This window comes from Corvus hawaiiensis, chromosome 10 (assembly GCF_020740725.1).
Source record: "Corvus hawaiiensis isolate bCorHaw1 chromosome 10, bCorHaw1.pri.cur, whole genome shotgun sequence".
Classification (NCBI taxonomy): Eukaryota; Metazoa; Chordata; class Aves; order Passeriformes; family Corvidae; genus Corvus; species Corvus hawaiiensis.
The window spans coordinates 7,449,474-7,464,305 of NC_063222.1; the positions used below are offsets into that span (position 1 = coordinate 7,449,474).

Consider the following 14,832-nt stretch of genomic DNA (forward strand, 5'->3'; position numbering starts at 1 on the left):
TTGAGGCTTCTCTGCCCCAGAGTGTGGAAAAGCTGCCCTGGAGAACTTACATCTCTGCTGTATTCTGAGCAGCTTTCACTGGCTGAGCAGGGTGAAAATGTCCTTTTTCGTGAGAGTGACAGGGCTGGTCTGGGGAGGAATGGGGGGGACAAGCAGTGTTACCTCTAAGCCTACTGGGGCTTTGAAATACCAGGGGATAGAAGTAGGAAAGCAAGAGTCTTTCTCGGGTGACTGCCTTTCCTTCCTTGCTTTCACTGGATGAAACAAAGAACAGAAAATTCTGAATCCTACTCCAAGTCAGCTACAACTTTGGCTAAAAATCAAACCAACTTGTCTCCACTCATATCTCATTAAAAACTCTACAATGTAATAAATTTTATAGATGTCTAAAAAAATACACACTTTTAAATTAAGTACTATTTAAATTATTTATTGTATTATTCCCTATTGTATAACTCAACTAAATTCACTTTCAGGATTAAATTATGGCTGGCTCATATTATTGGTATGAAACATCTCAGTGCTGTTGCTTTGAACTCGGCTCTAATGGAATCCTCTGTATAGAAGTCTGAAAAGGAATTAACTTACATGCATTTCTTAGTTCAGCTGGCAGATCCATGAGACTTTGGCAGAGAAAAAAAAATAAAATACATGGGTCCCCATTCAGGAAGATTTGCTTTGACATTACTCTTATTTTCTGCACTAGGTTATTGCAGTGTCTTGAACTACAGCCATGCCCTAAGCGTTCATCTCTGACAACAGCAAAACACACTGATTCACAAAACCTGTCAAGAGTAGATTTAGGCTGACAAAAACCAAATAAGTCAAACTTGTATAATACTTATTGAATTGTAATCCTTTGAGAATGTTGATACCTCTCTGCTAGTAAAGGTATAGTCACACTTTTCCCAGCATTCTCATTTCTTTTTAGAGCAATTGATCCTTGAGGATTTTTAACCTTGGCCTAAGAACCATTTTAATTTGAACTATGAAAAGCATTAAGCTGAAGAAAAACATTAAAACATTTAAGTGTGATTTTGTGGCAAGAAGTAGTACTCAAAGAAGTTGCAATGGGTGATTTTTGTGTTTACCAGCAGTTTGGGTTCCCATCTGTTCTATTCATAAAAAAGAGGGAGGAAAAGATGTTATTTCTGCTATTTTTTCCAAATACACCTGGGACTTCACTTGATCTGTTTCTGCATTACTAAAAGTTACCATAAATTGTAGCTCAGTACCTCTATTGATATGTGAATCAGCCACTACAATAAACCCTTCCACCACCTTATCTGTCAGGGATGCAAATAACAGTAATTGTTGAATAATATTCTCTAAATTTCACTTTACTTTCAGCTTTGCCAAGTGGATATAAAATAGCCTGCTATTTGCATAATCATTTTATAAAAAAACAACAACTATGTGGTGAGGATTTAAGTCCCAGATGAAAAAAAAATGAGGAGCTGCTATAATCTCCAACAAACTGGCATTTCAGCCTAAACGACAGCAGAAATGGAAGATGCCTTGCATACAGATTATTTGTAACATGCTGGAGCTAGGATGCACCAACTAGAGCAAGAGCAGGACAACAGCTTTGTTCACATCCACAGGATTTAAGATCAATGAAGTTATTAGGTCTTTTACCTTTGTGGACAAGCTCTAATATGGAGCTAACAAAGAAAGGGCTGCTGTACACCAAAGCCTGTCAGGCTGGGATTTGAATGAGGGAATTGTTTGCCACTTCTGCCTGGCCAGTGCCACGCCTCTCCTGCTCACGGTGGCCAAACCCTGCTGGCCCAGCTGCAGCTGAGGCTGCTCAGGGATGAGGAGGAGCTGGGCTCCAGCAGTGGAAGAAGAAGGCAGAGAAGAAACTATCACAGACAGCAGCGATTAGATTTGATCCAGAAATCATTAAGAGTTGCTGAGCTAAGGCAAATCTTTTAGGAAAATTAATCCTGTTGATTTGAACGTAGCTGTAGTTGACAGCACTCTCCAACCTCAGCAAACTGAGCCAGCAGCAGGTTATTCTGATTTCAAACACCTTTGCAAAACAGAGGGAGAGAGTGAAAGCCAACAGGTCCAAGCTCTCTGAGGGAAAGATGCAGCACAGCTGGAGCTCGTTTTCTTGAGACAAAAATGTTATTCCTTTAAAAATTTCATCACACCTTTCTCTTATCCAAGAATATGCTTTCTTCTGGATAGTTTAGCAATATTACTTAAGTTGTAGAAGATTGCTGGGGCCCAGACACACCGAATCCCGTATGATGCACATTCTGGGCACTGCTTTGCTCTCTGCTCCCCAGGCTTCCCGCCCCTCTGGGATTGCTTCTGTGTGCACAGTGTGCAAGTACTGCTCCAAACAGTGCTGCAAATGTGAAGTGCTTAAGAAGGTACAAAGACAACACCTTATTTTAGCAGTGTTTAAATTTCACCCCACACATTGCTAAAAAAAATTTTTAAAATATATTTTTATGAAAAAAATCAATTTGTCCATAAAATTAGTAATGGAATTCTGTACAACTCTACAGTCTACACACCCTATTGATGACACTTTAAACTCCTGATTTAATCGGCTTCTCAGTGTCAGTTTTTATTTGTACAATAATATCACAACTGAAACAAAAATCCAAGAAGTAGAAAACAGCTACATGTGTTTGATGTTGTATGTGAAAGCCTTAGATATTTAGCAACTTCTTTGATGCTTTGATCTCCAAAGAAATCTTACTAAAATTATGATCAAAGGATTTTATATTATTCTAAGTACTTAAGAACGAACCATCTTAGGGCAATAATCAGTATTCTGTTTAATCCTTCACCCTTGGAATCCATTATTGCTAAGCACCTCAATCTGATGGGAGTTGCATTTACTTAATGATGATATTCTCCTAACACAGAGTTAGAAGCACCAGAAAGCAACACTTCCAACTTAGAGCCAAGAGCTGGATTTTATTCTTCTGGCTAAAAAGTGCTTTTTAAAGCTGTTTTTAAAATGTATGTAACTTAAGAAAATTGGTATGCAGCTCAGACCAGGCAGATTTTTATTTTTCTACAGCAGACAAAGAAATAGAATTTCCAATATGCAACTACTTTTAATTTAATCTATTTCTAACTATTTCCTATTGTCAGTGTTTATAGAGGACTATTACACAGATGGATATATCTAATATTTATAAAGTAAATTAACACTCTACTTTATAACATGCAAAGACAGATAAATAATGAATTATCCTTTTCATCAATCTGACCACATAATGTCTATTTCATTGTAATATTGAGTACTGCACCAGACTGGTTGTTGTAATCCCCCATGGTGAGTTAAATCAAAGGGTGTGATACAAAGAATCCCTAAACTGCAGCCTTCAGAACAGGAGAAAAACATTAGAGCCAAGCAAGATTTAACAAAAACACAATTACTGCTTAGATTATGGATTTACCACCATTGGTTGATGAGAGGTAAGGGAGGATTGGACTTTTTCAAAAGCAAGTAGATGAATCCCTGACTCCCAGGCACAGCCATAGCCTTAACAACCTCCCACATCCTGACTAAGAAATTCCTTCTCAGTTTTACCTGTGCAGATTATTCTTCTTTCTGCACACCCCACCCACAAGGGTGGGTTTCCTACTATTTATATCCCCATGCTCCATCGCTTTTAATGGTGAAAGATGACGAGCAGACTGATGTGCAAACACCTCTGCTGTGAACACACTGCTGTAAGCATTCTTCCAGGCTGACAAGAAAACACACCTGCTCTAAATGAAAATCAATCTCTGTTAAATCTGTTCGCTCCAGCTCGCTTGGACTGGCGCTGCTTTAGAGCTCACAAAGAGCTGTGCTTAGCAGGAGGATCACACATTCAGCTTTGGAAGATGTCAGGAGCACCAGGAATGCCAACTGCATCTGAGGGACCCAAATACATGCCAGAGGCAGACACAGGTTAATCACATCTCTGAAAAACCCATTGGAAGGTTATCTTTCCTTTTGGACTGAGGGGCTTGAGAAAAAGGCCTGTCAAGGAAATGTATTCCAAGGCACAAGGTTAATTCATCTTGGAGCACCCTCCATCCTGACTTCAGCATTCCCTGTAATTCCATTGTCATGCCCTTACAGACTCATTTTGGGTTTGATCTGTTTGTATCTCCACCACTGAAGAGCAGGAAGCTGCACAAACAAAGGATAGTCCTCCAACCCAGGAGTATCCCAGGACTCCTAAAGGCACCAGCATGGCCTGCCTGCAGTCCCAGGCTCCGTGTGAACTGTGGGGAGCAGGAGTTCCTCCGTGCTCCTGGGGCTGTGGGCTATAGGACAGTTCATCAACAGCTAGGGAGCAACTTCAAGGGAAGTCACTCTGCCTCGCTGGAGTTCACAACCCAGCTGGGACAACGGAATCTTCAGCTGCCTTTTGTACAAATCCACACACACCATAGCTACTTCAGGCCTATAATCCTGGAAGATGGAATATGATGAGCAGTACCACTTAAGAGATTTTACCTTCAGCTGCATGATAAAATGCTTTTATCTTGGAAAATTACTTACTTGATTAAAGTGCTGAAGTTTTTCAATTAAATTGTTGATGAGTGGGTCCAATCCTCTGACTTTCAGTTCTGGATTATTAATTTGTGCCTTCAGTCCATTGGAAACAACTCTGCTGGTGTAACTGAAAAACAGAAAAATACCACATCAGTGACTGGAACCATGTCCACCAGAATCAAAAACCGTATTACAGGTGACTTACAAAAAGAAAATATTTTGTAAATGGGAATACATTTTTTAATAAATATTTATGTTTTTAAATACACCAACCAGAGTAACAGTCAGTGTTTCTTGCAGCATCATTTACCACTTCAAACTATTCAAGTCATGAACCAACAGCAATTTCATAAATCACAGAGAGGTTTGTTTCATTCATAATTTAATATTTGAACCTTTGTAACTAACATTCTCAAGTTCTTCAATACAGCAGTCAAGGCTGATAGCTTCCAAAAATTCACTCTTTTGTTATTTCAGAAACTCAGGGAATTTAAGACGGAAATTACATTGCACGAGATTGAAGCAAATTCCAGTGAAAGGGGAGTCTGGTTTGAAAAAGATTCATAATCAAAGTGTGAATTGGAGTCCTCTTGTCAGACCAGCTGGGGACACTGGGGAAAAACTCTCTGGGGACACTATAAAGCAGCAGGTGCTGCTCTACCATAGTTCCCCATGGAGCCTCACCTGCCATGGGCCACACACAGCAATTCTCTCTGACCAAGCCCTGCTTTTTCTGAGGAACAACAGATCTGTCTCACCCACTTCTCTCACTGATTGTTGACTGAACAGTTCCTGCCAGTCTTTTCTAGGAACACCCCACAAGGTATTCTCAATCCTGCTTGGGCTGGGGCTCCACCCAGGCACTCTCATGGGGAAAATCCTAGGGTTGTGCACACCTGGTCTCTCCTTCTCTACTCATCTATACCACAGCTGAGGAGGTGAATTCATTGGCACGTGTTTGCTGAATGCAGTGCTTCTTAGAAGTATCCAGACTCCTTCATATTTGCTCCAGCATTTATCCGTGTACAGTTTAAATTCAACCCCTCCAACCAGACTGCAGGTTGCACAGAGCTACAGAGCAGCCATTTTTTTGAGAGTTATGGTTTTTATGGTTGTATGAAACCCTCAGCTCAGCACTCATTTGTAACAAAGGTGATCAGGGTTGTTTTGCATGACCAGCTTTGAACTGGACAATGACTGTTCACATACCAAACTCTCCCAGACTCAAACACACACCAGGGAGGATCTCATTAAAGATTCAAAATTGAAATCTTTGTAAGTGAGGGAGCCACTGGCTCTGCTCCTTTGGACTGAAATGTCGAGAGACATATCCTGCTACATCTTTCACTTTGATCATCCCTACACACTTGGATATGCCAGATGTTCTCCTATCAGTGAATTCTTCACTGTAAACCAATTTGTGCTGAAGCTGAGGACAACACTTCTGAGTAGAAAAAAAGGACCAAATTCTATAGTAGAAAGGCAACAGAATGAATTGGGGGGAGACCAAGCTCTCCAAATATATTCATCCTATCTTAGTTTTATTTAGGATGAACCACAAATTTGTGCAAACTGCTGGCAGAAGACACTGTAGTACACTGCTGCTAAAGGTGTGGCTTAGAAAAAAATAACTGAGAATGGCCTGCTTTTTCAGTAAACTCAATAAATGTCACTTCTCAGGGAAAAAAAAAAGAAAAAAATTGTTTAAAACAGAGAATTGAGAAAAATCAATGTTTTGCCCGAATAGCCAGATAGTATTTAGAGGACAAATGTTAAGGAAAACCTTTTTCACTGAGATGGTATTTTTTTTGTTCACTGAGCCTTTTAAAGACAATGTTCTATTTTTTCTTGATATGTAACTCATATATGTAAAAACGAATCTAAAGTATAAATTTTCACAATGCAATGGCACACCCAAAATGATGGTAGGGCTCAGATCTTAGAAGCAGACCCAGATGGACGGATGTCCCCAGGAAGACTCCAGCTTAAGTACTGCTTTGAAGCCAAGGCTGGTATGGACTGTATCCATCTACATCAATTCATCTGGACAACAGAACAACACTGCTGCATCTTACCTGCCTTTACCTTTGTTCACAAATCATATTATTTGCTGAATGCTCAACATAGTTCACTCATGTGAAAACAAACACATGGTGACCCACTGTAGAAGTACAGGGACACGTGACACAGCTTCCTGAGATCATCTAGTTACGATACAAGAGAAATTTAACTTAATGGGACAGCTCCTGGCCTCTACCAGTCTGTTTGGGGATTCCCCGAGTGTGCTGCTTTGTCTCATCAGAAACTCATCAACAGCAGCAAAATGCAAGGGTTTTCCTTTTCCCTGCTTTTGACTGCTCTCCATTCAACTCCTGGTTAGAGCTACTGGAATTTCTCTAGAGGTTTATGTCACTATAATACTGGATAAAGAAACCTCTGGGTTGGCTGGGGTGTTTTTTGGCAAATGACATTAAGTTTTTCCCCATGAATCACAAGCCTCCATTAACTGCCCCTAAGTGGTATTACAAACCTACAGCACTGCTTGGAGTTTGCATAAACACCACCAGTTCAGAGACAGCAGCAGCAGCATTAATGCCAGAATCCTCAAAGCGACCCAGAATGGGGAAAGTCAGTCTCAGCCAACTCATACTTACTGCTGTTGCTAAATACATACTCTCTTCCACATACAGAATTACCAGGAAAATAGGCCCATTTGGAATGAATGAGTTCACAGTCCATGGAGACAAAGTGGGTGCCCGTATCCTTCGAGTTCCACCCATGTTTAAGGAGTCACTCTTTAAAGCTCTGGAGATAAGCATACATTATGCACAGACATTTCTGTTGCCTAGATTGTTTACAGTTAGATTCATAACACAGCTTAACTAAATTCCACGTGTCAGAGACTGCATTCACACATGACCTGTGTGAATCCTGCTTCAGATCCTTTATCTCCCTGGTGCCACTGCCAAGCGCATCACAACTGGCCCAGCTCTGGTCTGGAACGTGTCCTGACCAACTGGAAAACCCCCGAAAACCAACTGGAGAGGTGAAACAGATGTGATCTGCCCTATGAATAAGGTAAAAAGCTGGTGTAAAAGAAGGCAAAAGACTTCCAGAGCACAAAGCCAGCTCTTGGGTTTTCCCATAATAACCTGCTACGAGCTCTGCTTGTCCTGGGTGTTCTCACTGGGAGATCACCATTAGAACAAACCTGAGCCTGGAAAGACTCAGAGGAATTAGGAGATGGTGATTTCAGAGAAAACGGGCCACACCTCCTGAGGGGAAGGAGACAGGGCAGAGAACAGCAGGAGAATTGCGCACCCAGCAAGGAGGGAGTAATTCCCCCAGTCCATCCCAGCCAAGAACCAAAGCCTGCTCTAGAAGCAGACATTATGTCCATCTGACCCAAACCACCACCCTGCAAACTGCAGATCCTTCTACTATCTCTGTACCACGTTAGAATACTTTGAAATAAACACTATACATTTCCTGAAAGATAATCTGATTACTTTATTTCTTTGCACTATCTAAACCATTTTTTTTTGTTGACATCAGATCCTGAATTACTGGAAATGTACATTAAGTGAGATCAGAAATTGGCTTGCTTTATTTAATAACCTGCAATTTAACTGAAATATTGTAGTACAGAATTGCTAACTCTGGTTACAGCTCTAGTACTTTATTCAAACTAAACCCAGAAATGTCAGCAGGAATGGCCAGGAAAGTTGTATTAAAATATTGTCACTGGAGCAATCCTGAAAGTAACTGTTACACTGGAGCCCAATGAACAGCTTCTGCAGACAGAATTTTCATCTAGATCTCAAGCCTCAGGCCAATGCTATTCCACTGATTGATCAGGCTAAGCTATGATACTTTAAAAAACCAAAAGCAAATTATAAAAACAACAACCTCCCAAACCCAGCTTTTCAGTATTTCAGAAGAACAGTATCAATTATTTTAGATCTTAGGTAAGGCTCATCTCAAGTTTAAAAAAAGGCAAAAAGTAAAATACTGTTTACATATGGGATTGCATTTCAACTGAAGATATATGTTTTTATTTCATAAATAAATAAAGATAAATTAAGATATTTGAGTAAAAACACCTATTTTAAAAAGCCTGATACTCTTCTGAAATGTGTCTTTTTCAGCTCCTAATAGTAAAAGGAATCAAGGGACAGGGTTTTCTCAAAGTCAAATATGCCTTTAAAAAAAGCCAAAAAAACGCCCATATAAAATAGAAATAACTTCAAATTCCAGCAAATGACTGCAGGAGCTGCCTTAGAGACAGATCTAACCAGTAGTGATATTTAGCCACAAAAGCCCAAGAAACAGGGTGCTGTTTTCACACCACTTCCTTGCTGCCTCCCTGCAGGAGACCACAGCAGTCAGGATGCTGCAGGCAGCTTATTGATCGCCTCCAGCTGGGAGACGGCTTCCACTGCGCCACATTGCTCAGGGATTACCCTGAGCTGTGCCACCAGCAGCCACAGTGCCGTGCTGCTGTGTCCAATGGCCTCTCTTTCCTGAATTAAAACAGCTCCACCACATCCACTCATCCCAGGGATTATGGAGCAAGACCCCAGCACATTCCACATGCTTGGGAACATGTACTGAGCATTTCAGGATTATCTACATTGGAAATTCAGGATACCTGGAACCTGAACTTCATCTCAATGCAGTTCTCTTAATTTTAGTTTTCTGTTCTCCACTTGAGTATTTGACCCAACACAGCTGTGCAAGAGGCATCAAAATTTTTATTTAATTGTGGGATAAATGGAACATCAAACATCACATGGCAAAGCTGAAAATCTGAGTCTTATATTCAGTTCATAGGAATTCAGGAAGTGCAGTAAACATCTCTATGGGACAAAAACTGCTTTTGACAAAATCATTTGTCATACAATCTTAAGAGTTGCCATATATGTAGAAGACGAATAAAATTTACTGTCTACGAAATTGAATCTATTTTGCTGAGACGTTTCTAATTTTGTAATCACATTTTTAAAAAATTAATTAGACGCTATATATCATCAAGACAGCAATACCTAAGCACAAATATTTTGTCATCTGCCATGTATTTTTTTCATCAGTATTGTTGGTACTGATTGAATAATTCGACTATGATCAACAAGGGCTAAAACAGCAACACCTTTCTGAGACATACTAGGAAGTACAAACTCTTCCTGAGACTAAAAATCACACTTCACCATTTATTTCTTTGGCATTATAAAATATGACTGTCCTGTTTTCTGTACAAATGTACAAACAATTCTGTAAGAAACCAGCACACAACCCCCCCCCCCAGAGAAGAACACATTGGAAATCTACAGACAGGACCACGTGAAAGGAAATATCTGGATTCGCAGTCTTCTAAAACTCAGCAGTTGCCCAGCAGCCTGCTAAAGCCAGAGAGCTCTAGAGTAAGCCACTCATTTTCTAGCAAAATCATAAAGTGTTGAGACAAAGTGAGAGTTTACAGCATTCATTTCACATCCAGCTTTGCTTCTTTCATCTTTGTGCATAACTCATTAAGCAAGAAATCATCCCAGAGATCCATGCTGTCTGCAAGCCCTCCCAGAAGTAGACGGCACTGTGCGGACAGAACTACAGGGAATTGAAACTGTGCCTTTCTCAGCCCATGTGTTTGACAGGGAGGCATTGACTGCAGCAGCCGGTTTACCTCAGCAAAATACTCAGCACAGCACCAGAGCAGACACCACCCACCACTGAGTGACTCTGAGGTTAAAGGGTGATGGGGGAGAAGGAAGGGAAGAGCTCTGAATGTGCCATTTAGTAAGAAACAATGAGAAATATGGATAAGCTACTTAACTGGTCTTGAGATCCACTGAAAAACTAATTCAGTTACATTAGGGATGGTTCACCAGATGGTGTGTTTTGTCTTATATTTATTCATAATTTGACCCTTGGGTTGGAATGGTTTGCCTGAAATTCAATAATGTGAATCCACTGCTGATCTACAGCAGCCTGTGTTGTCCCCAAATTAATTTTTGGACATTTCCCTTGCAGTTTTCAGATGCAGCCCTTGGAGTGTGTGACCCTCTGACCTTCAGGGCTCTGCAATCCTTGGTTTTCTCCCAATTCAAGGAACACAGAAATGTGCACCAACTAGTAAGAGCAGTAACAAAAACTGTGTAGTTGCAGATTGTGACATAATTCATCAGGATTATCAGCTTTGATCTCATTAACCCCTCTGCCCACTTCTTCACAAAGTGGCAAGAACAAGCACAACACATGGCAAATGCATATCCCTTGCCAGGTTATCACAGTTGCTTGTCACTCAGTGAGTAACTTCAAGGAAGGAAAGAAAATGCCATTTCCCTGAAGTGTTTCTGAGCACGACTCTCCATGAGGAAAAGCCAGCCAGAGCAGGACCCCCCTCAGACTCAGCTTTCCTTAAGCTGCTCTGCACAATGAACTAGAGAGGGGTGAGTCCCCTCACCTCCTCCTGAGCTTTGTCACTAAAAGTGACCAACAGACAGGCTGTGCTTCATCTCTGAGCAACTCCCACAACAGCACTGCTCACAAAAATGTCTCGTATCACACATTTTGTCATTTCTGTACCAGCTTAGCAAATCTGGTTACAGTCACTGAGCATCACATGGCTGATAGATCTCCAAGAAAGGGATGATCAACCCATGACCAGTACTGTTCTCTAAGGAACTAAGCTGCCAAAATAAACACTTTATTTAAACAAAAACCCCACAAACAAACAACCAAAAAAAAAAAAAAAAAGAAAGAGAAAAAAATAAAATAGAAAATAAATACACCTTGATAAGTTTACTGTCACAATCAGTAGCCATGACAGAAAAAAACTGCAACAGTTTGCAGATTTTGCTGTTGTCTTACAATTTTTTCTTTTCACCCACCCCTTGAAGATTCAGTGTGTGAGTGCTTCGTAGAACTAAATCTCAGAGGATCTTCATGACTTTAACATTTATTCAGTAGCCTGATTCATTAGGTCACTCTGTAATTAACTGCCTTCACTTGAGTGGATCTGATCCTTGTTTGCAAGGAAGGTTTCAGTCAGGCCTCTCCTCAGGGCAGAACTGCAGCAGGAGCCCCTGACACCGGTGAACTCTGGCAAGTGACACCAGGCAAGGGCACATGCTGGGAAATCCTCAGGGCTGCAGAGTTGCCAAGCCCTTGCATGGAGACTGCAGGCTCCTGTGAGACTGCTGAAAGTCACATCTTAATGCTTCTCAGGAAACCTGAAAGCCAGCAAGGAATTCGGTTTGTTTTTAAGGAAAGAATCATTGCATCTATGCCAGTGTACAATTCTACTGAAGGAGATGGAGTCACCAGGGTAAAATCTGGATGCACGAAGGAAAACAATTTCGTGTATTCTACACAATCAGCTGAGCACAACTGCTGCAACATTCTCCAAGAGAAAGGCTTCTCTTTTGAAAAATACCTATGCAAAGAGTTCATTTTGAAATGATTAAGTAACTGCCAACAGACTACAAGAAAGCTCAAGTCTGGCACATAATGAGTTTAGCGGCCCTGAAGATTTTGTGAAGCAGAACTGACACAATGTGAATTCCATCTCTGCCAGAACTGGGCTCCAGTGGAAGTTTCACAAATAATCTTATTTATTAGCAATTATGGAAAACGATGAGACAAATACAGTGTGCTAATGGGATAATTAGAAAAGGAAAATCACAAAGCCGAATAGCATTTATAATGGTCTTTCTCCACTTCTACAGGGCTAAAAAAGACTTCCTGTAATCTAGATTATAGACAGTTTTAAGACTGCAGCTACAAAACAAGTTACCAGATGGCTTCAAGTGACTGGATGATGCCAGCCCGTGAACACCCTGAGAATGAGTGAAAAACAAAGAGAGAGCATACATGTAAGAGATCTCAGCCTCAAAAAAGATGTGTTCATCAGTTTGTCCAAAGTCATGCTGAAAATGTATTGACTGGAGCTTCACAGAATACTGCAAAATGCTTGAGAGTGCTGCAGAAGAAGTTATTACAGATTGTTGGTGAAACAGCCTTCATGGTGTATGAGAAGTTAATACTACCTTAAGGCACACTGAGGGCACCAAAGAAATTTGTAGAAGTTAATTGGACAATCTTTATTATGCCAAGGGAAAGAAGGTACTTGCCTGGAATACCATCAGATAGGAAACTCTTTAGTTTCAAGTGAAATAAGCTCTTCAGGACACACAAATGGTACCTCTATACCCGTCAAACTGAATATAATGAGCAATGAAAATGATACAAACCCAAAAGCTGATATCCTAACTGGGAAGTGGAGGCATAAAGAGCACTCCCCATTATAATGACTCGAGAAACAGAATAGAAAATAGAACAGTAAACAAAAACTATATACCTATCAAAGTAACATCTGTGGCCATTCCTAAGGGAAAAGTAAAGCTAATCTGAAACACCTTTTCTCAGCAACTCCCAGGCCAGGAGAGAGCCTTCTTTGAGTAAAAACAAAACAGAGCCCAGATAAATCCTGACAGAGAAACTAATGCTGCCCCTCTTGCAGACTGGCAGCTTCCACTCTGTTCCAAGGGCTGGGCAAAGCAAATAGAGACAGATGACTGCCTAACTTTTGTAACTGCCAGACGGAAGACACTGGTGGAAAAACACGACTGACTCAGCAGAAAATACAGTCTTAGGAGAGGAGAGGACTTGAACTCTTACAAGAAAATAGGAAAAGCAGACGAAATAAACTTAGCAGTGGAGAGAGAATGAGCACCAAGCAAGGACTCACAGTTCTTGGTTGACAGGACTTTTGACAGGCCAGGGCAGCAAGAATCCAATTGCCTTTCTGAAAACCCTGGTTGCAGATACTTAACAATTAGTCTTGACAGATGACCATGGTTATACAAAAGGATATTCCCAGCATAGGAATTTCTATGAAGCAAAATGGAAAATGTCCTAATTTGCACACTATCTGACATATGTCACAGGGAGAAGAACTTGCCTGTGGCTCATTAAAAGCAAACAAAACAAAACAGAAACAGATTAATACTGAGGTCAAAATTCCAGCTTTCCTCAGAAGCCAGTTTCTCCAAATGCACTTAGATACACATGGGAGATTAAAGAACAGATGTCAATAATGAGTACATGAACTCAGCTCTGTATGAACTCAACTCAGGGACTGAACTCTGCCCTCCAACAGTCTTTGCTAATCCCCCTGGCTTCGGCCCTGCACCATTCTCGCTCCGCCTGCAGCTCCTGCCCCAGCAGCCCTGGGTGTGCACTGGGCAGATGGAGCACACCAGATACACCATTCCCTCCCATCTTATGCCAAGGAGGTATTTGGATAGTCCAGCCCACTCTCTCTCCCAGGCTCAAGCATAAGGCGGCTGAGATCTGCACTTTCTGAAGCACTGTCAGTTCCCCTGGCTGCTGTGGCTCCTTAGGGATGTCTCTGACCATTATGGATTCTGAACATGCACTAATGCACATACATTCTATTTCATTCCTTTATACTGTTTTCCCAATGTATTTATGCAATATATTCGCTGCAATTCTTATCTGCTCCAGTGTCTCCACTTTTGCCCAGGTCTTAATGTCTTAGAGCAGGTGTTTGGTCCTTGAGTCACAGATGAAAAGGTTATTTACCTTTCTGGGCTGCCAAGGTACATAGTTCCAATTTATTCCTATTTCCAGGTTAAAACTTCATCACGAGGATGGTGATGCTAAGTTTTATGTAAGTAAAAAGTAAACAGGAGACCTTAGTGCTGTACAGAAAGAGATCAGACACTAAGATTTCCAAATCTCCTGACTTAAGGGTTGTTAAACTCCTTCCCTTTTGCTTCTTCTTCTCCCCCAGCAAGAAGGCTAGCTGAATTCATTATTCCAAAGCATCCAAGTTTTATTCTTTAGAGAGGAACATGTATTTTATTGCAGAAGCTACCTGTTCATCTCACTACCAGACTTATACACTTCATTCAACTCCTTCCTTTGAAACCGCCTGACATGGATCAGGACAATTAACACTTACTGTCCCCCTAACAGTAAAACAACAGCCCAACTGCACTCAGCTAATCCTGTGCCACTGATGATGGCTACAGGCACCAGACTGGGCTCAGCCTGGAGACATCCTCACTGCTGGAATTCCTCACAGGCACACCAAAGCCTCTGCCACACTGGCACCACAGGGGGATGTGCTCAACACAGACCTTTTTGGTGCCAGCTTCATGGTTTGGAAGCACTGTTAAAAGTAGTGCTTTTAATTTGTTCTAGAGTTTACCTAACTCAGTATTTGATGCAGTATTTCAGTATGTAGCAAAAATCACTGTTTTTATTGCTCCTGAAAACACTGCAGA

General features: G+C 41.0%; 1 protein-coding gene across 2 annotated transcripts in view; it reads right to left on the minus strand.

Annotated features, from left to right (window-relative positions):
- The window catches only part of LOC125330791 (glypican-5-like), a 339,300-nt gene that overhangs the window by 143,255 nt on the left and 181,213 nt on the right, over positions 1–14,832 (minus strand). For both annotated transcript variants that reach the window (XM_048314414.1, XM_048314415.1), the window contains one exon: positions 4,529–4,649. In XM_048314414.1, the coding sequence (XP_048170371.1) occupies positions 4,529–4,649 (121 nt within the window). The remainder of the gene's footprint in view (positions 1–4,528; positions 4,650–14,832) is intronic.